Source organism: Pan troglodytes, chromosome 20 (genome assembly GCF_028858775.2).
Source record: "Pan troglodytes isolate AG18354 chromosome 20, NHGRI_mPanTro3-v2.0_pri, whole genome shotgun sequence".
NCBI classification, from domain to species: domain Eukaryota; kingdom Metazoa; phylum Chordata; class Mammalia; order Primates; family Hominidae; genus Pan; species Pan troglodytes.
Genome location: NC_072418.2, coordinates 42638229 through 42660587, shown reverse-complemented (window position 1 = coordinate 42660587; position 22359 = coordinate 42638229). Strand labels below are relative to the sequence as shown.

General features: G+C 54.6%; 2 protein-coding genes and 1 long non-coding RNA gene across 5 annotated transcripts; 1 reads left to right on the top strand and 2 right to left on the bottom strand.

Moving 5' to 3' along the window:
- Positions 1–391: 391 nt before the first annotated feature.
- On the bottom strand, positions 392–5954 carry SELENOV (selenoprotein V). Its single transcript, NM_001146709.1, is given in 6 exon segments — positions 392–931; positions 1913–2012; positions 2106–2180; positions 2290–2343; positions 2451–2475; positions 5052–5954. Coding segments are annotated over 5 exon segments (1035 nt in total). The 5' UTR covers positions 5855–5954; the 3' UTR covers positions 392–931; positions 1913–1934.
- A 14-nt stretch (positions 5955–5968) lies between these two features.
- On the top strand, positions 5969–12437 carry LOC129138133 (uncharacterized). The gene is made up of 3 exons (XR_008541147.1): positions 5969–6041; positions 10773–10870; positions 12296–12437. It is a non-coding gene; the product is annotated as an uncharacterized LOC129138133 (long non-coding RNA).
- A 126-nt stretch (positions 12438–12563) lies between these two features.
- DLL3 (delta like canonical Notch ligand 3) lies at positions 12564–22129 on the bottom strand. 3 transcript variants are annotated; one of them, XR_001711821.4, is made up of 9 exons: positions 22001–22124; positions 21571–21852; positions 20366–20423; positions 17973–18215; positions 16740–16957; positions 15578–15800; positions 13320–13995; positions 13120–13204; positions 12564–12782 (listed from the first exon to the last, which is right to left on the bottom strand). XR_001711821.4 is itself a non-coding variant. In XM_003316347.5 (9 exons), exons 1-9 carry the CDS (start codon positions 22067–22069, stop codon positions 12777–12779), a joined length of 1764 nt encoding a protein of 587 aa, XP_003316395.1. In that variant the 5' UTR covers positions 22070–22129; the 3' UTR covers positions 12564–12776. The 3 variants fall into 3 exon arrangements, 2 of the variants coding, with proteins under 2 accessions (XP_003316395.1, XP_009433849.1); XM_003316347.5 differs by having other exon boundaries at positions 13416–13995; positions 22001–22129; XM_009435574.4 differs by lacking the exon at positions 12564–12782 and having other exon boundaries at positions 12923–13204; positions 13416–13995.
- Between the last annotated feature and the right edge of the window lie 230 nt (positions 22130–22359).

Here is a 22359-nt window from a genome sequence, read left to right as displayed (position 1 = left end):
TGGAGGAGGGAATGGAGGCTCAGAGAGGTGGCGTCCCTTGTTGGTGGTCACACAGCAACTAAGTGGTAAAGTCTGAGCCCCCCCTGCCTTTGCCCTTGACCTCCTGGCATGTGACCACTGACCCCACCATGCCAGGTGCAGAGTACAGAGCCCATAAATGTCCAATGAATGTGAAAATGCCTCTCCTCCAGCCCCAGGTCACAGAGACGCTCCCTACAACACTGGCATTCTAAAACTTATGGGTTTTTTTCCTTTTTTTTTTTTTCTTGAAACACGGTCTCACTCTGTTGCCCAGGCTGCAATACAGTGGCATACTCATGGCTCACTGCAGCCTCCTGGGCTCAAGCCATCCTCCTGCCTCAGCCTCCCAAATAGCTGGGACCACAGGCACACACCACCACACCTGGCTAATTTTTTATTTTTTGTAGAGTTGGGGTCTCACTATGTTGCGCAGGCTGGAGCATAGGTCTTACAGGTTTAGAAAGTGGGCCCTGGAGCATAATCGAGTTTGAAGTGTCACGGGTTTGAGACTGACTGCCATCCCCGTTTCCCTCACAACCCCAGAAAATGCCAATAAGATGGAAGGTTTTCAAAATGTATCTGGAACCAGAGCATGGGAAATGAGGAAGCCACAAAAGAAACAAACTGCCCTCGGGAGCAAGAGGAGTGGAGGCCAGACAGAGGACTGGAGCTACAGGACTAGCCTTCCAAGCTCCCCTCCCTCCCACCCCGGGGCCAGAATATCAGGTGACTTCCACAGACCTCAGAGGTGAGTGTGGCGACAGCAGACACAGTCAGACTGGACACAGGGGTGCAGACTCTGCATGTATTCTCCTCTTCCCCTCCCTGAGCTCACCCCAGCCCCAGCCACCATCAGAAAAGGACCTGACTTGGCAACATTTCAGCCCTTCTCATCATCCCGCTGAGACTCCTAAGATGGGAGAGAAAGAAAAGAATTTTAAATAACAATAACAATGACAGCTCCATAAAAATAAGTGTTTATATAGGGTCTACCATGCCTCAGGCAGTTATACTGTTTCCATGGACTACAATGCCCATTCTAGTTTCCTCACTATTTTTTCTTTTCCTTCCTTTTTTTTTTTTTTTTTTTTTTTTTTGAGACAGAGTCTTGCTCTGTCGCCCAGGCTGGAGTGCAGTGGCGCCATCTCAGCTCACTGCAAGCTCCGCCTCTCAGGTTCAGGCCATTCTCCTGCCTCAGCCTTCTGAGTAGCTGGGACTACAGGCGCCTGCCACCACGCCTGGCTAATATTTTGTATTTTTAGTACAGACAAGGTTTCACCGTGTTAGCCAGGATGGTCTCGATCTCCTGACCTCGTGACCCGCCCGCCTCGGCCTCCCAAAGTGCTGGGATTACAGGGGTGAGCCATCCCGCCCGGCACTTTTTTTTTTCTTGTAGAGACAGGGTCTTGCTCTGTCACCCAAGCTAGAGTGCAGTGGCCCGGTCAGAGCTCATTGCAGCCTCTAACTCCTGGGCTCAAGCAATCCACCCACCTCAGGCTTTCAAAGTGCTGGGATTACAGGTGTGAGCCACTGTGCCTGGCTTATTTATTTATTTATTTATTTATTTATTTATTATTTGTAGAGACAGAGTCTCATTATGTTGCTCTGGCTGGTCTCGAACTCCTGGGCTCAAGTGATCTGCCATTTTAGCCATCCAAAGTGCTAGACTTGTGCCCTGCCTCCTTGCTATTTTTCAAACTCACTGAACACAGTCCTACCCCAGGGTCTTACAGATGAGGCAACTGAGGCTCAGAAAAGGATGTAGGTGACTTGTCATGATTCTAACAGTGAGAACCGGCTGAGCTAGGATCAGGACCGAGACAGAGCCCTGCCCCATCCTCCTACCCGGCCCCCACCCCTCCCACCGCAGCCTTGGGAGCTCCACGCTCACCTCCAGCTCCACCCCTTGCCGGCTACCTTTTCTTGATCTCCTCATCGATAACGCTCACAATTTTCTGCAGCCTGGACTCATTCACAAAGCCATCACCCCTCTGGGCACAGAGGGAAGAAAGCACACAGGTCTCCCACCCCCAGGACCTCAGCACCACCCCACCTCCCTGTCCCGGACCCTTACTCAGGATCACCTTCTTGGAATGGACCAGTCTCCCGTTCACAAACACCTCAAACTCCCCTGTAGCCTGGGCAGCTCTGTCCTCCTCCTGGGAGGAAATGGTGAGGGTAGGGGAGGCTAAGCTCTCTCCTCCAAGCCCCTTGGGGATCTCAGATCCCTGACCACCCCCCTCTCCCCCAGGACCCCCACACACTTACAAAGAGTAGGTGATTCGGAAATTGCTGCTCCAGGCTCTTTTTCAGTAGAATGTACTGAGGGGAGGAGATGGGGTCATGGGGTTGCAGGGGAGGGGAAACAGGGACTCCTCCCAGTCTTCCTGCCTTAGGCTCCCCCTACCTCCAAAGCCAAAACTACTCACCCGAAGGCTATAGCTTCAGAGGCCACTGGAGGCCAAGAGCAGGAGGAGAAAGTTAAGAGAGAGACCAGGGAAGACACCGCATCAGTATCTTCCCCAGCTCAGGGCACCCTATGAACACCTGAGTTAGATCATGTTCCTCCCCTGTTCAGAATCCCGAAGTAGTGCCATCTCACGCAGGGAAAAACCAGCCCTTCCCGTGGCCTGCAAGCCACCACAGGATCTGCCTTCTCACCCCTCTCTCTCCATCTTCTCCCACTTCTCCCCAACTCATTCACCCTGTGCCAGCCACAGAAGCCCCTAGCTCATCTTTCTTTCTCTCTCTTTTTTTTTTGTTTTTTTGAGACGGAGTCTCGCTCTGTCGCCCAGGCTGGAGTGCAGTGGCGCGATCTCAGCTCACTGCAAGCTCCGCCTCCCGGGTTCACGCCATTCTCCTGCCTCAGCCTCCCTAGTAGCTGGGACTATAGGCGCCCGCCACCACGCCCGGCTAATTTTTTATATTTTAGTAGAGACCGGGTTTCATCATGTTGGCCAGGATGGTTTTGATTTCCTGACCTCGTGATCCACCCGCCTCGGCCTCCCAAAGTGCTGGAATTACAGGCGTGAGCCACCGCACTGGGCTTTTTTTTTTTTTGAGACAGAGTCTTGCTCTGTCGCCCAGGCTGGAGAGCAGTGGTGCGATCTTGGCTCACTGCAACCTTCCACCTCCTGGGTTCTAGCAATTCTCCCACTTCAGCTTTCCAAGTAGCCGGGATTACAGGCATGCACCATCACACCCAGCTAATTTTTGAAATTTTTTATAGAGACAGGGTTTCACCATGTTGCCGTGTTGCCCAGGCTGGTCTTCAACACCTGGCCTCAAGTGATCCACTCACCTTGGCCTCCCAAAGTGCTGGGATTACAGGCCCTGCCCCTAGCTCATCTTTCAATACCCCAGGTATGCCCTGCCTCAGGGCCTTTGCACTGGCAGTTCCCTCAGCCAAATGCTCTCCCCACAGCATCCACACAACTCCTTCTCTCCTTCCTTCAGGGCTTCGCTCATATACCCCCTTCTCAGTGAGGCCTTCCTGACCACCCCAGCTAAAACTGCAACCCCCCAAAATGCCTTTTGTTCACAGTACAGATCACCTCCTCACATATGAGATCATTTTCTACAGGTCATATTATTGTTTTTTTGCTTGCCCCTCCACACCAGCCCATGGGAGCCACAAGGACGGGGATCTCGGTCTTGTTCACTGCTGTGTCCCTCATGCCAATAGGACCTGGAACATGGTGGGTGGTGAAGAAGTAGTTGTCGAATGAATGAATGAATACATGAATCCATGGAGTCAGAGAAAGAGACAGAAAAGAGAAGATGGAGAGAAAGAAAGAGGCCAGAGGTGAGGGAACCGAGATAGGGAGAAGCAGAAACACACAACACTCTGGGAAAGGAAAGACACAGGCTGGGCACGGTGGCTCACACCTGTAATCCCAGATCTTTGGGAGGCTGAGGCAGGAGGACTGCTTGAATGTAGGAGTTCAAGAACAGCCTGGGCAACATAGTGATACTGCCCCCGCACCCCATCCCCGACCCCATCTCTACAAAAAAATTTAAAAATTAGGGGCCAGGCGCGGTGGCTGGCGCGGTGGCTCATGCCTATAATCCCAGCACTTTGGGAGGCCAAGGTGGGTGGATCACGAGGTCAGAAGATCGAGACCAGCCTGGCCAACATGGTGAAACCCCGTCTCTACTAAAAAAAAATACAAAATTAGCCGGGCGTGGTGGCACATGCCTGTGGTTCCAGCTGTTCGGGAGGCTGAGGCAGGAGAATTGCTTGAACCCGGGAGGCAGAGGTTGCAGTGAGCAGAGATCGCGCCATTGCACTCCAGCATGGGCAACAAGAGTGAAACTCCGTCTCAAAAATAAATAAATAAATAAATAAATAAATAAATAAATAAATAAGGCAGGCATGGTGGTGCACACCTGTAGTCCCAGCTACTCAGGAGGCTGAGGTGGGAGGATCGCTTGAGCCCTGGAGGTTGAGGCTGCAGTGAGCAGTGATTGCACCACTGCACTCCAGCCTGGGCCGTAAAGCAAGACCTGTCCGAAACACAAACAAAAACAAAAGAGAGAGAGAGTGAGGTGGGGAGACAGAGAGTGGGAGAGACCGCCTGTGGGCAGAGACAGAAGAGGAGAAAGTGAGAGAGAGAGAGACAGACAAGGGGCCAGAGAGGCTTCCAGGGCAGGAGAGAGGCTGGGAAGGGAAGCCAGAGCCCCCATCATGTGCGGTGTCTTTGGGTTGGTCTTGCTGGGGAGCAAAGCAGGTTGATCTGCTCTACTCAGCACCCCATCTCTAGCACAGGTCTGGCACTTGGCCTGCGGGGCACTCAGAAACGAATGAATGAAGCTCAGATCCAAAGCAGGGATTTGAACCTGAAGCTCTCCTGCCCCAAAGAGAATGAGAGACAAGAGCGGGTTTCCAATCTGGGAACTGGAACTCTGGGGCTCTACCTGAATCCCTCCCCTCGCCCTACCCCAACCCTGACCTCCACGTCCCCGGAGACCCAGCCCCCACCGCCGGCCCTGTCCCCGGGGGTTGGGAGAGGCATGTGTGAGGTCCTCACCAGTAGGTCACTCGAATCAGGACCCTCTTGTCCAGCGCGAAGTTCTCGCTGGAGGAGGGGAAAGTTTCCGTAGAATTCTGTAAGGAGATGGCCGACGGGATGGTCCCCAGGATGGGCGAGGGGACAGGACTGGGAATGGGGGGATCCGCCAGCCCGGTGGCCGACGGGTCTGCCCTGAAGGTGAAGTCCAGGGTGGGCCCGGGTGAGTTCGCGGCCAGCGGGGTGCGCGTGGGAAGGGGCCCCGGGGCGGGCCCGGCCTCGCTGGAGACCGACGGGATGAGCTTCAGGCTCGGCGCCGGCTCAGGGTCCTCCTCGGGCAACAAAGGCAGCTCCGGAGCAGGTTCCGGGGGCGGATCCAAAGGTAGGGCCGGGGCCAGGTAGGAGTCCAAGACGGGGAGCGCGGCCCGAATCCCTGCCAGGAGCTGGGCTGGGGCTGGGACCCGGACTGGAGGAGTGAGGGTCCGAGCCGGAGTCGGGACCGGAGTTGGGTTCCGGACGGGAACAGGAGTCGGGACCGGAGTAGGGATCCAGGCCGGAGCAGGAGGCGGAACCAGACGGGGGATCCGGGCCAGAGCGGGAGTGGGGACCAGAGTGGGGATCTGGGCTGGAGCGGGAGTCAGGACCAGAGGGGGAGTCCCGGCTGGAGACGGAGTCAGGACTGGAGTCAGGGTCCGGATGGGGGTCCGAGTCCGGACCGGAGTCAGGGTCCGGAGTGGAGTCGGTGTCCGGGTCGGGGTAGAAGCCCGGACTGAGGTTGAAGTCCGCGCCGAGGAGGGGGCTGGGGTCCGCGCCTGGTTATTCATGGGGCCCAGGGGGACCGGGGCAAGCCGGTTGGGGAGTCCCGCCCGCCTTCCCTCTTTGGGCGGGGAGAGCGTCTCCCGCACCGGGTTCTGAGACGCGGCGCGACCACTGAGGGCTCTGTTACACCGAGTTCCACCTGGCCCCCGGGTTCCACCGCTCGAAGGGCGCGCGACCTCTGGACCTCGCCGAGTAAGTCCCGCCCCCTTAACCCCGGACGCCAAGCTGAGAAACACACAGATTGCCCCAGTGCCTCCGCAGCTGTCGGTGACACTCCGGTGTTCAGCATATGTGTACTGAGTGCCTGCTGCGTGCACACTTCTCTGCTGGGTGAATTTGGGGACAGAGCAGGGATCAGGAAAGCCCTGGTCCCTGCCCTCACCAGGCTCCCTGTCCAGTGGGGGACACATACCCATTACCAAAGGGCTACAGCCCAGAGCGTTCAGGGCCGGGATGAGGGAGCCCAGGAGCTGTGGGATCCCAGAATAGGTTCAGTCAGCCTGCGGCAATCAGAGACGGCTCCCTAGAAAAGGGGACAACTGACATCTGGAGACTGATGATGAGCACCACGGCAACAGTCTCACTCTGGCCCAGGCTGGAGTGCAGTGGCATGATCTCAGCTCACTGCAACCTCAGCCTTCTGGATTCAAGAGATTCTCCTGCCTCATCCTCCCAAGTAGCTGGAATTACAGGTGCCCACCACCACACCCAGCTAGTGTTTGTGTTTTCAGTGGAGATGGGGTTTCACTATGTTGGCCAGGCTCGAACTCCTGGCCTCAAGTGACCCACCCGCCTCAGCCTCCCAAACTACTGGGATTACATGCGTGAGCCACTGCGCCCGGCTGAGAGTTCACATTTATCACAGTACTAGGCGCTAAACATTTGCCCACAGCTAGTTAAATGGCAGAGCTGGGATTCAAACTCAACCCGTCAGGCTCCAGCATCCTGGGGCTTAACCACTTTGAGAAGGAATGTCAAGCTGTAAGCTCCTCAAGGATGGGGCCTTGTCCGTCTTGTTTACTGCTGTATTCCCAGCTCCCAGAATAAGATCTGGCATGCAGTAGGTGCTCAATAAATGTTTATGGCATTAATAAAGTGACAAAAGAGTTAGCCAGGTAAAGGAGGAGTTAGCTGGAGGCAGCAGGACTAGAGCCCAGACAGTGAGCACAGCAAATATGGCCTTGGAGTGAGGGGCAGGGCCATTAACCAAGGATCTTCTTTTATTTTTTATAAGCACATCAGACACGTACTTTTTAAAACATTTTTTTATTTTTTGGGAGGACAGGCTGTCACTCTGTCACCCAGGCTGGAGCACAGTGGTGCAATCACAGCTCACTGCAGCCTCGACCTCCTAGGCTCAAGCAATCCTCCCAAAGTTCTGAGACTACAGCATGTGCTGGCCAGTCTTTGGTTGGTTGGTTGGTACGGTAGCGGGTGGAGAGACTTGTTTTCAGTAATTTGAAGGAAGCCAAGAGAGGGGTGTCTGTGTCTAACAGCCTGGATGATTTTACTTCCGAAGCAGAAAAGTGTTCCAGTGTTAGAGACTGATTTAAAAAAAAAAAAAAAGCCCCTGATGGGGAGCGGTGGCTCATGCCAGTAATTCCAACACTTTGGGAGAGCAAGGCGGTGGATCACCTGAGGTCAGGAGTTCACGATCAGCCTGGCCAACATGGTAAAACCCTGCCTGTAATCGCAGCACTTCTGGAGACCAAACCACGAGGACTGCTTGAGCCCAGGGGTTGAAGACCAGACTGGACAACATACCAGGAACCCCTCTCTACAAAAAACTTGAAACTTAGCTAGGTATGCTGCTATGCACCCACAGTTCCAGCTACTCAGGAGGCTGAAGCAGGAGGATCACTTGAGCCCAGAAGACTGAGGCTGCCATGAGCTATGATCACACCACTGCACTCTAGACTGGGTGACAGAACAAGAGCAAGACTATGTCTCTTGAACAAAACGAAAAGCCTGGTGGCCTGGATGTGTGCCATGAACAAAAAAGAAACCTGTGATTGTGTAAGTCAGTAAGATTTGAGGGAAATTTGTTATTGCAGCAAAACCCAACTCTCTTAGTTGGCTCAGGCTGCTATTTAAAAAAATACTATAAACTGGCTTAAACATTTATTTCTCATAGGTCTGGAGATTGGAAGTCTGTGATCACGGTGCCAGAAGTTTGGGTTCTAGGGAGGGACCTCTTGCAAGTTGCAGACAACCAACTTCTTGCAGCCTCACATGGCAGGAAGAGAGCCAGCTAGCTCTCTGGCTTTTTTTTTTTTTTTTTTTTTTTTTTTTGAGACGGAGTCTTGCTCTGTCACCCAGGCTGGAGTGCAATGGCACAATCTCAGCTCACCGCAACCCCCGCCTCTCAGGTTCAAGCAATTATCCCACCTCAGCCTCCTGAGTAGCTGGGATTACAGGCACTGCCATCATGCCCAGCTAATTTTTGTATTTTTGTAGAGATGGGGTTTCACCACATTGGCCAAGCTGGTCTTGAACTCCTGACCTCAGGTGGTCCGCCACTGTGAGCCACCGCGCCTGGCCCTTTTTTTTTTTTTTTTTTTTTGAGACAGAGTCTTGCTCTGTCACCCATGCTGGAGTGCATTGGCACGATCTCGGCTAACTTCAACCTCTGCCTCCTGGGGTCAAGCGATTTTTGTGCCTCTACCACCCAAGTAACTGGGATTACAGGTGAGCGCCACTATGTCTGGCTAATTTTTGTATGTTTTTGTAGAGACGGGGTTGGTTTCACCATGTCGGTCAGGTTGGTCTCAAATTCCTGGCCTCAAGTGATCCACCCGCCTCAGCCTCCCAAAGTGTTGAGATTACAGGCATGAGCCACCGTGCCCAGCCTCTGGCTTCTTATATGGGTATTGATTTGGTGTGGATATTTTTCCCCTCCAAATCTCATGTTGAAATGACCGCCGCCAATGTTGGAGGTGGGCCTGGTGGGAGGTGTTTCGAAGCGAAACCCTCAAGAAGGTCTTGGTGCCCTCCCCACAGTAATGAGTGAGTTCTCGCTCTGTGAGTTCCCTTGTTCCCTCGAGAGCTGGTTGTTTAAAAGAGCCTGAGACGGAGAATGGATGAATCCGGGAGGCGGAGCTTGCAGTGAGCCGAGATCATCGCGCCACTGCACTACAGCTTGGGTGACAGAGCAAGACTCTGTCTCAAAAAAAAAAGAGCCTGAGACTGGGCGTGGTAGCTCACTTCTGTAATCCCAGAACTTCGGAAAGCCAAGGCAGGCAGATTGCTTGAGGTCAGGAGTTCGAGACCAGCCTGGCCAAAGTGGTGAAACCCCGTCTCTACTAAAAATGCCAAAAAAAATTAGCTGGTATGGTGGCACACACCTGTAGTCCCAGCTACTTGGGGGGCCGAAACAGGGGAATTGCTTGAATCTGGGAGGTGGAGGTTGCAGTGAGCCGAGATTGTGCCACTGCACTCCAGCCTGAGCAACAGAGGGAGGCTCTGTATCAAATAAATAAATAAATAAAAGAGCCTGGCACCCCCCTCTCACTCCCTCCCTTGCCATGTGATGTGCTTGCTCCCCCTTCACCTTGTATCATGATTGGAAGCTTCCTGAGGCCTCAGCAGAAGCAGATGCCAGCACTGTGCTTCCTGTATAGCCTACAGAGCCATGAGCCAAAATAAACCTCTTTTCTTTATAAATTACAAAGCCTCAGAAGCCTCAGGTATTTCCTTTTTTTTTTTCTGAGATGGAGTCTTGCTCTGTCACCCAGGCTGGAGTGCAGTGGCATGATCTCGGCTCACTGCAACCTCCACCTCCTGGGTTCAAGCGATTCTCCTGTCTCAGCCTCCCAAGTAACTGGGACTACAGGTGCCTGCCACCATGCCCAGCTAGTTTTTGTATTTTTAGTAGACAGGGTTTCACCATATTGGTCAGGCTGGTCTCAAACTCCTGACCTCAGGTGATCCACACACCTTGGCCTCCAAAAGTGCTGGGATTACAGGCATGAGCCATTGTGACCAGCCCTTTTTATTTTATTTTTTTGAGACAGAGTCTCACTCTGCCACCCAGGGTGGAGTGCAGTGGCACCACCACAGCTCACTGCAGCCTCAACCACCTAGGCTCAAGCAATCCTCCCAGCTCAGCCTCCCAAGTAGCTGGGACTACGGGTGAATGACACCACACTTGGCTGATTTTTTCAATTTTTTTTGTAGAGACAGGGTTTTGCCATGTTGCCCATGCTGGTCTCGAACTCCTGGGCTCAAGCGAGTCTCCTGCCTCAACTTCCCAAAATTCTGGAATTACAGGTGCGAGCCACCATGCCTGGCCTTAAGATGAATCTTCTAGGCCAGGCTCGGTGGCTCACGCCTGTAATCCCAGCACTTTGGGAGACCAAGGCAGGCGGATCACCTGAGGTCAGGAGTTCAAGACCAGGCTGACCAACATGGAGAAACCCCATCTCTACTAAAAATACAAAATTAGCCGCGTGTGGTGGCGCATGCCTGTAATCCCAGCTACTTGGGAGGCTGAGACAGGAGAATTGCTTGAACCCAGGAGGCGGAGGTTGCAGTGAGCCGAGATTGCATCACTGCACTCCAACCTGGGCAACAAGAGTGAAACTCTGTCTCAAAAAAAAAAAAAAAAAAAAAAAAAAAAAAAAGGTGAATATTCTAGCCATCAAATTGTGAAGAAAGAGAAGGAAATTCATGCTAGTTTCACTGTCATACCTCAAACTGCCAAAGTTTCCAAGGCCACAGGGTGTGATAAATGCTCAGTCAAGATGGGAAAGGCATTCAGTTTGTAGGTAGAAGACATAAACAGAAATGTGTTCAGATTGCATTCGGTACTATCAGCAGCTTCAGGCATCCACTGTGGGTCTTGGAACGTATGCTTCAAGGATAACAGAGGGCTACCATAATCTTTTTTTTTTTTTGAGATGAAGTCTCGCTCTTGTCCCCCAGGCTGGAATACAATGGTGCGATCTCGGCTCACTGCAACCTCCACCTCCCAGGTTCAAGCGATTCTCCTGCCTCAGCCTCCCGAGTAGCTGAGATTACAGGTGCGTACCACCATGCCCGGCTAATGTTTTGTATTTTAAGTAGAGACAGGGTTTCACCATGTTGGCCAGGCTGGTCTCGAACTCCTGACCTCAGGTGATACACCCACCTAGGCCTCCCAAAGTGCTGGGATTACAGGCGTGAGCCACCGCTCCCAGCCCACTGTAATCCTTATAATTACATAATTACTGTCACAGGTGCTTTTTTTTTTTTTTTTTTTTGAGACAGAGTCTCACTCTGTCACCCAGGCTGGAGTGCAATGGAGTGATCTCGGCTCACTGCAACCTCCGCCTCCCAGGTTCAATTGATTCTCCTGCCTCAGCCTCCCAAGTAGCCGGGATTACAGGTACCCACCACCATGCCTGGCTAATTTTTGTATTTTTAGTAGAGACAGGGTTTCACCATGTGGCCAGACTGGTCTCAAACTCCTGACTTCAGGTGGTCCACCCGCCTCAGCTTCCCAAAGTGCTGGGATTACAGGCATGAGCCACCGCACCCAGCCTGCTCTTTGGTTTTTGGTGTAAATTTGAATTACTGTCTGAGGTTACCTGCTTTCAGACTAAGGAGTTTCCTTATTTCTTGTAAGATGGTCTGTCAGTTTGCCTGCCTGACACAGTACTCATTTCTGGGAACAAACTGATCTGAGGGGAGCAGGGACACCCCATCACCTATATATTCCATGTGATCTGGGCAGGCTGACGTCACTCCCTACCACACAACAGGCAATGAGCAAGCCTGGCCAAATCAGAGGAAGCCATACTGCCTGGAGACTGGTTTAGGAGGGCCTACCAACGAGCCAGGGCCAATGAGAGATTGCCCACAGTGAAATCAATCAAGGGGTAAGAAGAGGCAACTGGAGAAAGACCAAAAGCCCCAGTCCATTGCTGCTGGAAACCACATCTACCCCTAGGATTTTTCCATTTTATGAGCTAATGCGTTTTTTGTTTTTGTTTTTTTTGAGACAGAGTCTTGTTCTGTCTCCAAGGCTAGAATGCAATGGCACAATCTCAGCTCACTGCAACCTCCACTTCCCGAGTTCAAGCAGTTCTCAGCCTCCTGAGTAGCTGAGATTACAGGTGCCTGCCGCTGCACCCAGCTAATTTTTGTATTTTTTAGTAGAGATGAGGTTTTGCCATGCTGGCCAGGCTAGTCTCCAACTCCCGACCTCAGGTGATCCACCCACCTCAGCCTCCCAAAGTGCTGGGATTATAGGGGTGAGCCACCACGCCCGGCCACTAATACATTTTTTTTTTAAAGAGACAGGATCTTGCTGTATTGCCCAGGCTTTAGTGCAGTGGTGTGATCATAGCTCACTGCAGCCTCAAAGTCCTGAGCTGAGGCGATCCTCCCGGCCTCAGCCTCACAAGTATGTAGAACTACAGGTGCGCCACCAGGCCTGGCTAATTTTGTTTTAATTTTTCGTATAGGGGTCTCGCTGTGTTGCCCAGCTGCTCTCCAACTCCCAGCCTCAAGCAATCCTCCTGCTTCAGCCACTGATCTCACTCAGTGGTTCAGTGGGATTACAGCCGTGAGCCACTGCACCCAGCCATAAATTCTTTTATATTTAAAGCAGTTTGAGTCGTTTCCGACCGCTACAACATAAAGAGTCCTGTCTACTACTCTCCTCAGGAGAAAAAATCTCTTCCCCTCAGCCCCAACATCAAATACAAAGCATTCAGCCTCGTTAGTCAAAACTGATCACAATAATAGCCTTTATAGGTGCTTCTAGAGAGATGGGGTGAGAAAAAATAGGATATAAATAACCATTATTTACAACTTGCAACAGTAAAGTTCTCCCAGACACCCCTTCAAGATTGAACTCCAAAGCCTCTGGGGGCAGAGACTGGGCACCACCGAGCAAATACAAAAATCCACGCTCTGACTCCAGGTGCGGATGGAGGAGACGCGTCAGGCCTAGAAACAAAATGAGTAGGAAGCATTAGAGAGGCTGCTCCTCTGCCTCCCCTGCCTCCCCGCTGAGTACAATCAGTGGAAAAGCTCTGGCGGAGTCGGCATCGTGACCTCCTCAAGCCCATAGCTTTTTCAAAGAGAAGATGGCAGGTGGCTCAAAACGACAAGAGGGATGCAAAATAGAATGAAAGTAAGTTAGAACTGAAAATGGGCTTAAAACCTTCCAGAGACTCTACCCAATTCATTTCACGGACAGAATCGAGGAAGGGTAGGGAAAAAGCAGGTGCTGCCTCTGCCCAGCGCGCCCAGTGTGTAGCGGGGGGAAAAGGGGCGTCGCTACCTCCCGAGCGTAGATGGAAGGAGCAGATATGACGTAAATCCCTCGAGGGTCTACATCTTCAGGGCGATTCCAATCTACGGACGAGCTGTGGGAGGAGAGAAAGAAGAAAAACTCAGACCCTTTAAATTCTCAGATCTTGTTTTCCCCTACCCATCACAAAGGGGAACCCAAAGCCAGCTACCGGGGTAAGAGAGACCGACCAGGGAAATGCATCAAGGAATCGGGCCAACTGCACCACGGAGATGGGTACAAGCAGCCAGCAGCGCAAGGCGTTCGTCTGTGGTGCAGCCCCTCACCTCGGGCCATCCCCGGCACCCTCCTGCGTTCTTAGGTTGTTGAGTGCATCCGGGAGTGCGTGGACTGACGGCTCCGGGGTCCCAGCCAGCAAGCGAGCCCCAGCATCCTGGGCGTGCCCACGGCGGCGCACGTGGACCAGCAAGAGCGCAGCGCCGGCCACGCCCGCGGCCACCAGCAGTCCCAGAGCCGGCGGCAAAAGGTAGCGCTGCGGGTCCCCGGGCCTCAGGCCCGGCGGGGCCGCGGGCAAGGCGCTTGCGCCGTCGGGGTGCACTGGGAACTCACACCGCGCTCCCATGTAGCCGGGAGCGCAAGCGCAGACGAGGCCGGAGAAGTGGGCGTAGCAGCGGCCGCCGTGAGCACAGGGGCGCGCGGCGCACGGGTCCGCGCGCTCGCGGCAGTCGCGGCCGCCGAAGCCCAGCGCGCAGGAGCAGCGGTGCGCGCCGCCGCCCTCCACACACGTGCCGCCGTTAGCGCAGGCGCGGCCCGCGCAGTCGTCCAGGTCGTGCTCGCAACGAGGACCGGCGAAGCCGGCGCGGCAGCGGCAGCGCAGGGCGTGGCCCAGGTCCAGGCAGAGTCCGCCTGTGGGGAAGGGAGCATAAGAGGGCGCAGTCCGGGAGCCGGGGACCCACCTGCGCGCGCTGTTTCCCAGCTCTATCATCGCTGCACGGGGTCCCCTTTTTCTAACTTAAGGGCCAGCGTCTTGGAGTGTGCCAGGAAAGCCAGCTCGCTTCTTTTCTTCCTAATGAAGTTTTGGAATAATTAATTCAGCTCCACCTCTTTGGCTCTCGGTGCCCTTGTCTCTTTTTCCCTCGGCTTCGATCATACTTCAATAGTAGACCGCTCCCAGAACTACGTGTTTGAACCCTCTGGCCTTCCTCTGCCTAGAATACCCCTCCTCTCTTCCCTTCCTCCTTTTCTCACATTTTTTCCCACCTTTTCTCTTCCCTAGCCCACCCCTCAGGTTTCTACTCCGATGCTCCTTCCTCCATCCCAGCCCTGATCACTGTCCTGTGCTCCTAGATCACAGCCCTGACCACCCACCCTGGGCTCTGTCTGAGGGTGTCTGTCTTCCCCTCTGGGCTGGTACCCCCAGGAGGGTGCGGCCCAGAGATGTCCTGGTCGGTGCTGAGTCCCTAGTACCACACACCCCAGAATGAACACTCAGTGTTTGGGAGAGAATTATTGTATTCACTCGCAAGAAGATACACAGCCAGCCCTTTACACTTATGATCTTTTTTTTTTTTTTCGAAACGGAGTCTCGCTCTGTCGTCCAGGCTGGAGTGCAGTGGCGCGATCTCGGCTCACTGCAACCTCCGCCTCCCGAGTTCAAGCAATTCTCTGCTTCAGCCTACATTCATGATCTTATTTAATCTTTTTTTTTTTTTTTTTTTTTTTTTTTTGAGACAGAGTCTCACTCTGTCGCCCAGGCGGGAGGGCAGTGGCACGATCTCGGCTCACTGCAACCTCCGCCTCCCGGGTTCAAGTGATTCTTCCGCCTTAGCCTCCCGAGTAGCTGGGATTACAAGCACCTGCCATCACGCCCGGCTAATTTTTTGTATTTTTAGTAGAGACGGGGTTTCACCGTGTGGCCCGGGCTGGTCTCCAACTCCCGAGCTCAGGTGATCGGCCCGCCTCGGCCTCCCAAAGTGCTGGAATTACAGGCGTGAGTCGCCGTGCCGGGCTGCATTTAATCTTTAAGCACCGATATCAGGTCTCTTTTCTCCTCAGAACCTTCCTGTGGCTCCATCTCACTCAGGGGAAAAGTGAACGTTCCCCTTCTTATGACCCAGGGGGTCCCACAAGATGTGCCTCAGTCACCTCCCTGACCTCATCTCAGTATAACCACACTGGCTTCCCTGCTTCTCCTCAGCACACCAGGCACCTCAGCTCTATCAGGCAGGGGCAGGGACTTTGTCTGTTTCATTCCCTGCTGTATCCTCAGTGCCTAGAATAGGGCCTGGCACACAGTAAATTCTCAGTAAATATTAATAGTTATGAGATAGGGAATGTCTCCTTGCCCATTTTACAGGCTTGGGGGTGGAAGGTCAGGTCCCCAGGCCCTAGGGTTAGAAGAATCTAAGCCAGGATTCCAACCCTGGACTGTCTGAGCCATGCAGGACCCCCACCCCCATCCCTCGCCGCTCAGGCCTCCAGGCCTCACCATTGCGGCATGGCTGCAGGCTGCACCGGTCCACCCTCTTCTCACAGTTGGAGCCTTGGAAACCGGGTGGGCAGTGGCAGATGTAGGCAGAATCAGGGTCTGCACCCCCGACACACAAGCCGCCGTTGAAGCAGGGTCCATCCGCACATGTCACCCCGCTCACCTCACACCGCAGCCCGTAGAACCCACGCGGGCAGGCGCATTCAAAGGACCCGGGTGTCTCCTGGGCAGGAACAAGAGTACTTGAGAAGGGTGTTTCCTTGGAGAAAAATCCCATCCCCCTCCTCAGTCCTAACCCTGGGGGCTGCTCCTTGTCCAGTCCCAAGTCCCACTATGCAGGGGCCACCCTGGGAGGTCCTCCAGACATCCCCTTGATCCACTCCACATTTTTCTGTCTGCCCATGTGACCCCAGAGGGAGGAGGCTCTGGGGACCCAGAGTGACCCCATTCCCACCACTACACCTTTGCCTACCAAATGCTGCCTGCCTGGTCTGCCCTGCTCGCTTCTGTCTACACTGACGAGTCCTACTGGGAGGTCCTAGATCTCAGCCCACCTCCTCCAGGAAGCCTTCTCTGGATCTCTCCTTCCCAGGGCCTCTCCCTAAGTATTTGAACCCTGAGTGTGGCAGTATCCAGGTGGCCCACACTGGACCCTACTCTATCCCAGCACTCCATGCCAGGCTCACTCACTGCCACCTCTGCACCCTTGCTCCCTGCAGGCCACTCACCTGGCCACCCTCTCTAATCACGTCCCAGAAGCCCCAGCCCCGGGCCACCTCCAGGAAGCCTTCTCTGATGTCTCCACCCCCTGTGCCCGCAGATCCCAAATCTCCAACCTATTTGGCCCCACCACCCACTACCTTGGGCCCTAAATCGTTCTCAGTCCTGCAGTAGGGGCAGCTGTGGCCCCACACGGCTCCTCATCATTTCCACTCCCGCATCTTTCGGGGACACCCACTGAGCCTGCTCTCCCCAGTCCCATCTCCATCACCTAATCCTACTTCAAGGCCCCAGATGCAGGCTGGATGCCTCCAGGAAGACCTCCCTGATAGTTATTCCCAGATCTCCTCCCCAGGCTGGTGTCTCATGGAGCCCCAGGGAGAGGGCTGTGGCTCCCAGGGTAAAGTACTAAGCAGGACAAGGTGGGAAGGGTGACACTGACACTACAGCTGCCTCCATTGGCACACGGGTTCCCATCACAGGGCCCAGGCCCAGGGACAAGGCATCCGGTGGTAGCAGAGGACGGGCCCCTGGGGCTGAGGCAGCTGCTGGTGGAGACAGGGACCGTGCAGAGGGGTCCAGTCCAGCCCTCTAGGCATCGGCATTCACCGGGCTGTTCACAGAAGCCATGCTCAGGGCTGCAGCCTGCTCGGCACACCGCTATGGGGGACAGAGAGGCAGAGAGAAAGGGAACACCAACGTCGGGGAGGGCCAGGGACAAGATGGAAAGCAGGGAGGTTTCTGAGCACGTTCCCTGAGCCACCTTGCTTCATCTTTGTGACAGATAATCATCGGGACTAGATGGTACTGTGACACCCCCCCCCCAGTTTACAGATAGGGAAACTGAGGCCCACAGAGACGAGGTGACCAGCCCACCTAGGAAGTGGAGGAGTGACGATGTGAACCCAGGCCATCGGGCTGGAGTCTGTGCTCTTGGAAAGAGGATGGGACGGGGGCACCCAGGTGAGATCGTGAGGATAGGAGACAGTGAGGGGATTTGGGATTGGTGGGGGGACCCCTGGCCTTTCAGGGAAGATAGGAGTGTATTGAATTAGGGTGGCTCTGAGAAGATCTGGATTAGCCTGGGAGTCCTAGGGGCCTTGGTGGGGCTCTGAAATTTGGGGAGAAGTCTGAAGAATTCCAAGCTTTAAGAAGCCATGGGTTCTGGCCTGCAACCCTAGGGAGGGAGGATGGAGGGCCCCTTGGCCAGAGTGGACTTGGAGGAGATTCCAAAGCTTCCGAGTGGGAGTCGGGAGGGCCGCAGAATTAGAAGAGCTTTGGAGTCCCAGCATCAGGACAGGGTGTGAATGTGGGTTAGGGAAGGAACTGGAGGGTGCCAGCATAGAAAATGGACGTGGGCTTCCGATTTGGGGCAACAAGAGGGCTGGGAGAGGGAAGGGGGCTCGAGTAGCAAGGCAGGGCTGGAGAGAGGTCCAGGGTCCTCAGTTTCTCCGAAGGTGGCAGCTGGATGGTGGGCGGGGTTTGGGATACATCCGCAGCAGTCAGCGCGTTCCCCAGCTCCCTGAAGAGGGGTGCCTGGGGTACATGGTGGGGGACTCTAGAGTACCCTGAAGAGGGTGAGTGGGTTGTGAGAGGGGACTGGGGGCCGCGAGTGACGCTCAGGAGGGGCCGGGGTCCCCGGCTGGGACGAGGTGGGGTCGAACGCAGGACTCACGCGGCGCCTCACATTCGTCCTCGAGCGGTGCGCAGGGGCGCAGTCCCGGACCGCACCGCGAGGGGGCGCTGCGCGGACGGCAGAGGCGCGTGCACGCGGTCCCGACGGCAGGCGGCTCGCAGCGCGCGCGGTACGAGAAGCGCAGCTCCCAGGCGCCTGCGCGCTGAATGTCCCGGGCCCACGTGCCCCCGGCTGCCAAGCGCCGCCGGCCAGCCACGCGCGCCAGCAGGCTCCAGGCGGGCCCTGCGAGGACAGGCAAAGGAGGGGTGCTGGGGTGGGCCCGGCCGAACATGGATGCATACGGAGCTCCCCGGCCGCATTCTCCCCGCCCCTCCCAGCGAGGCCAAAACACCCTCATGGAGCCCTGGGGTCCTTGGACCTCGCGAGTAGAATGGCAGTCACCCTCTACTTTAGCAAGGCTGCGAACTCCCCAATGCACCCTGGGACCTGCAATGTCGTGGTCCTTTCTAGTACTCTAGGTAACAGTTCTCTCGGCCAGGCATGGTGGCTCAAGCCTGAAATCCCAGCACTTTGGGAGGCCGAGACGGGTGGACCACCTAAGGTCAAGACCAGCCTGATCAACATGGTGAAACCGTCTCTACTAAAAATAAAAAATTCTTAAAAAAAATTAGCCAGGCGTGGTGGCACGCACCTGTAATCCCAGCTACTCGGGAGGCTGAGGCAGGAGAATCACTTGCACCCAGAAGTGGAGGTTGCAGTGAGCCGAGATCGGCCATCGCACTCCAGCCTGGGTGACAGAGCAAGACTCCCTCTCAAAAAAATAAAAATAAAAAATAAACAGTTATCTCATAGAAACCGTAATACTCCTGTATTTTGACCCAGATCTTTGTTTTTTTGTTTGTTTTTTGCGACGGAGTCTCACTCTGTCGCCCAGGCTGGAGTGCGATGGCCGATCTCGGCTCACTGCCAGCTCTGCCTCCCGGGTTCACACCATTCTCCTGCCTCAGCCTCCCGAGTAGCTGGGACTACAGGCGCCCGCCACCACGCCCGGCTAATTTTTTTGTATTTTTAGTAGAGACGGGGTTTCACCATGTTAGCCAGGATGGTCTCAATCTCCTGACCTCGTGATCCACCCGCTTCGGCCTCCCAAAGTGCTGGGATTACAGGCGTGAGCCACCACGCCGGGCCTTGACCCAGATCTTTGTAAATTGAAGTAATGATGAGACCTCTAACACCCTGTGACATTTGGTACCTCCATATGGCCAAAGAACAATAACATGTCTGAAGTGAGGTCATAACACCCCTAAATTGTGCCTCTGGATCTTCCTATATCAAAATAGTCGCAGAGACCCCAGTTACTAGACCATAAGTTACCACATTACCTGAGACCTTGGGATACTGGGAGAGTGACACTTTCTTGAAGGCAAAGGTGTCACCCCCCAAGATTGTGACACAGCTTTCTACATCAGAATGGTGAAGAAGTGGCTCACTCCTATAATCCCAACGTTTTGGGAAGCCAAAGCCAGTGGATTGCTTGAGCCTAGGAGTTTGAGACCAGCCTGGGCAACATAGCGAGATCCCATCTCCATAAAAAATAAAATAAAAACAAGAAAAAAAAATGGTGACAAAACCCCCGCTGTGGGCCTTACATAGCAACAGAGTCTCCCAAGTTGAGGATAAGAATGCCCTGTATCCCTCCCAGGAACCTCTGCTCAATATTCTCCTTGGTGAAGCTCCAACATCCCACAGGGCTCCCTGGGACCTCCACATGGACAAGGTGACAGAGCTTCACATAGGGGCCGAGCGTGGTGGCTCACGCCTGTAATCTCAACACTCTGGGAGGCCAAGGTGGGCGAATTACGAGGTCAGGAGTTCAAGACCAGCCTGGACAACATGGTGAAATCCTGTCTCTACTAAAAATACAAAAAAAAGTAGCCAGGCGTGGTGGTGGGCGCCTGTAATCCCAGCTACTTGCGAGGCTGAGGCAGAAGAATTGCTTGAACCCAGAAGGCAGAGGTTGCAGTGAGCTGAGATCATGCCATTGCACTCCAGCCTGGACGACAGAGCAAGACTCTGTCTTGGGAAAAAAAAAAAAAAAAACTTCACATAGAAGAACCAGAAGTAACTCATATCGCACCCTGAGCTCTCAACATCAGATGATAAAGTAGGGCTGTGAAATGCTACACTCTGCTCTGGAGGCTTTGATAGTAAGAGAGCTTCCCCTACTTCGTCTGGTACCAGAACCACAGACTGCTACATCCAGTACCAGGGACATTTCTGTGCCTGAGATGCCAAGAGCCCTGGAGCTGTCAACACTCAGCACCACATCCCAGGAGCTGTGATGACATCATAAGACCTACAGATAACAGCACCAACCCCGTGTCTCACGTGGGCCCCAGCTCCCCACCAGTCCCAAGACTGAAGACACTCACCTCCAATCTGGTCTCCTAACTCCTCTCTCCAGGTTTCGATGATGAAAGAGAAGGTGCCCTGGTTGGGTGAAGGAAGGGGGAGATGAAAGATGAAAGGCAGTGGTTAGGGTAAGTACTCAATGAAGGCCAGAGTTCAGGAATGGAGGGTGATGGCCATTGCTGGGGACTGAGCAAGCAAGGGACAATTCCCAGAGGGACCAGACCAGCCCAGGGAAGGAATGACATCTGTGGCTTTTTTTTGAAGGGGGGAGACAGGATCTCACTTTCTCAACCAGGCTGGAGTGCACTGGCGCGATCTTGCCTCACTGCAACAACCTCCGAGGCTCAAGCAATCCTCCCACCTCAGCCTCCCCAGTAGCTGGGACTACACGCGCATGTCACCATGCCCTGCTATGTTTTTTTTTTTTTTTTTTTTTTTAGAAACGAGGTCTCACTATGTTACTGAGACTGGTCTCAAACTGCCGGGCTCAAGAGATCCTCCTGCCTAGGCCTCCCAAAGTGCTGGAATTACAGCGTGAGCCACTGGACGTGGCTTGCTTTTATTGAGCACTTACTACGTGGTAAGCACTTTATTCAAGAGATGTGGTTGAATCGCTCAAAAGGGACCCTTGTGGGGCACCAGGATGATCCCATTTTTAAGCTTAGGAAACTGAGGCTGGAAACCAGGCAGTCACTTGTCCAAAAGGACAAGGGTCAAGAATTGCAATACAGGTCTGTTCATCTTTGTGCCTTTGGGTTGTGGGGGTGGGAGATAGGATTTTGAAGGTGAAAGAGTAATTAATACAGGACCCAACTGAAAGAACTGAGGACAGAAAAAAAAAAAGAGAGAAGATATTAGTGGTCCCCAAGACAAGGTGTGAGAGGTTTGGGGATAAAGATGAGGACCACAGTTTTTAGGGATCCCCAAGGAGCAGAGGTAGGGTTCCTTGAGTTTAGGATTTCAGAGCTTGGGTTTGAGATTCTGGGAATTTGGGGTCCCAGCATCCAGGGTTGGGGAATCAGAACATTTAGAATCCCCAGTGTGTAGAGTTTAGAGGTCTGGGAATGTGGGGTTCCAGATGGTAGAGTTACTGGTCTGGGAATTTCGTCCACCCCCCCTGGGAGGCAGGATTAGGGTCCTTGGAAGCTGGAGGGGAGAGGAGGTGGAGGTTTTGCTGGCAGGGTTAGGCCTCCAGCACCGGGAGTCCCCCGGGGGCAGCACTTACAGGCCAGGCGTCCCGGAAGGGCACCTGCAAGAGGCCGTCGGGCAGTGGGAGATCAGGCGCGGGCGCTCCGGGCTGCTCGGTGTAGACCGGTCCGCGCGCACTCAGCGCCGCGCCCAGGGCGCACGGGGACTCGGCGGCCTCCTCCGAGAGCCCAGGCTTCAGGCAGACTCTGAAGAAGAGGCGGCAGGGGACCCGGGCGCTGCAGGGGGACCGCGGGGCCCCAGGGCCTGGGCCCGGCCCGAAAGAATGGATCTGCAGCTCGAAGACGCCAGCGGGCCGTGTCTGGGACGGAGACGGGCGCAGGGTGAGGCGGCCGGGAGGACCCAGGCTTCCCGTCCGCCCCGCGCTCCTTCCCCAGGACCTTCAGGTCGCACTCACCCCTCCCCTCCGCATTCATCCCTTTCCACGCCACCTCCCACCTGGCTCTGACCTGGGGGAGGAAAATGAGCGCTAGGATCACAGTCTGGGAGAGAAGCCGGGACATCCGTGGGGAGACCATGGCCTTCTGGTGGGGGGGTCTCGGGAGTCGCAGCTGCTGGCTTCCAAGCCTTATATCTGAGAGAATGGCCCCGCCCCTTCAGGCAGCTACCCGGCCCCAAGGGACCAAGGGCGGGGGGGGGGGGGGGGGGCGGTCACAGGGGAAGGGGAGCGTGCAGGAGCAACAGCGAGATTCCGTCTGTGGTCGTGGGCACGAGCGAGGTCATGCGTGGGTGATCCCGCGACTTTTTGTGTGGCTGGGGTGGGGTGGGGTTAGGGGGCTAAGCCTGTGTGTGAGGTTGTACATGATTT

What these genes read in the sequence shown, in the direction of transcription:
- DLL3 (XM_009435574.4), bottom strand. Translation starts at nt 22,069, where the DNA reads ATGGTCTCCCCACGGATGTCCCGGCTTCTCTCCCAGACTGTGATCCTA. An exon ending in CGCTCATTTTCCTCCCCCAG is followed by an intron (nt 21,853 to 22,000) that starts GTCAGAGCCAGG and finishes TCTCCGTCCCAG; the next exon opens with ACACGGCCCGCTGGCGTCTT. An exon ending in CCAATGGAGGCAGCTGTAGT is followed by an intron (nt 15,801 to 16,739) that starts GTCAGTGTCACC and finishes GTTCCTGCCCAG; the next exon opens with GAGACACCCGGGTCCTTTGA.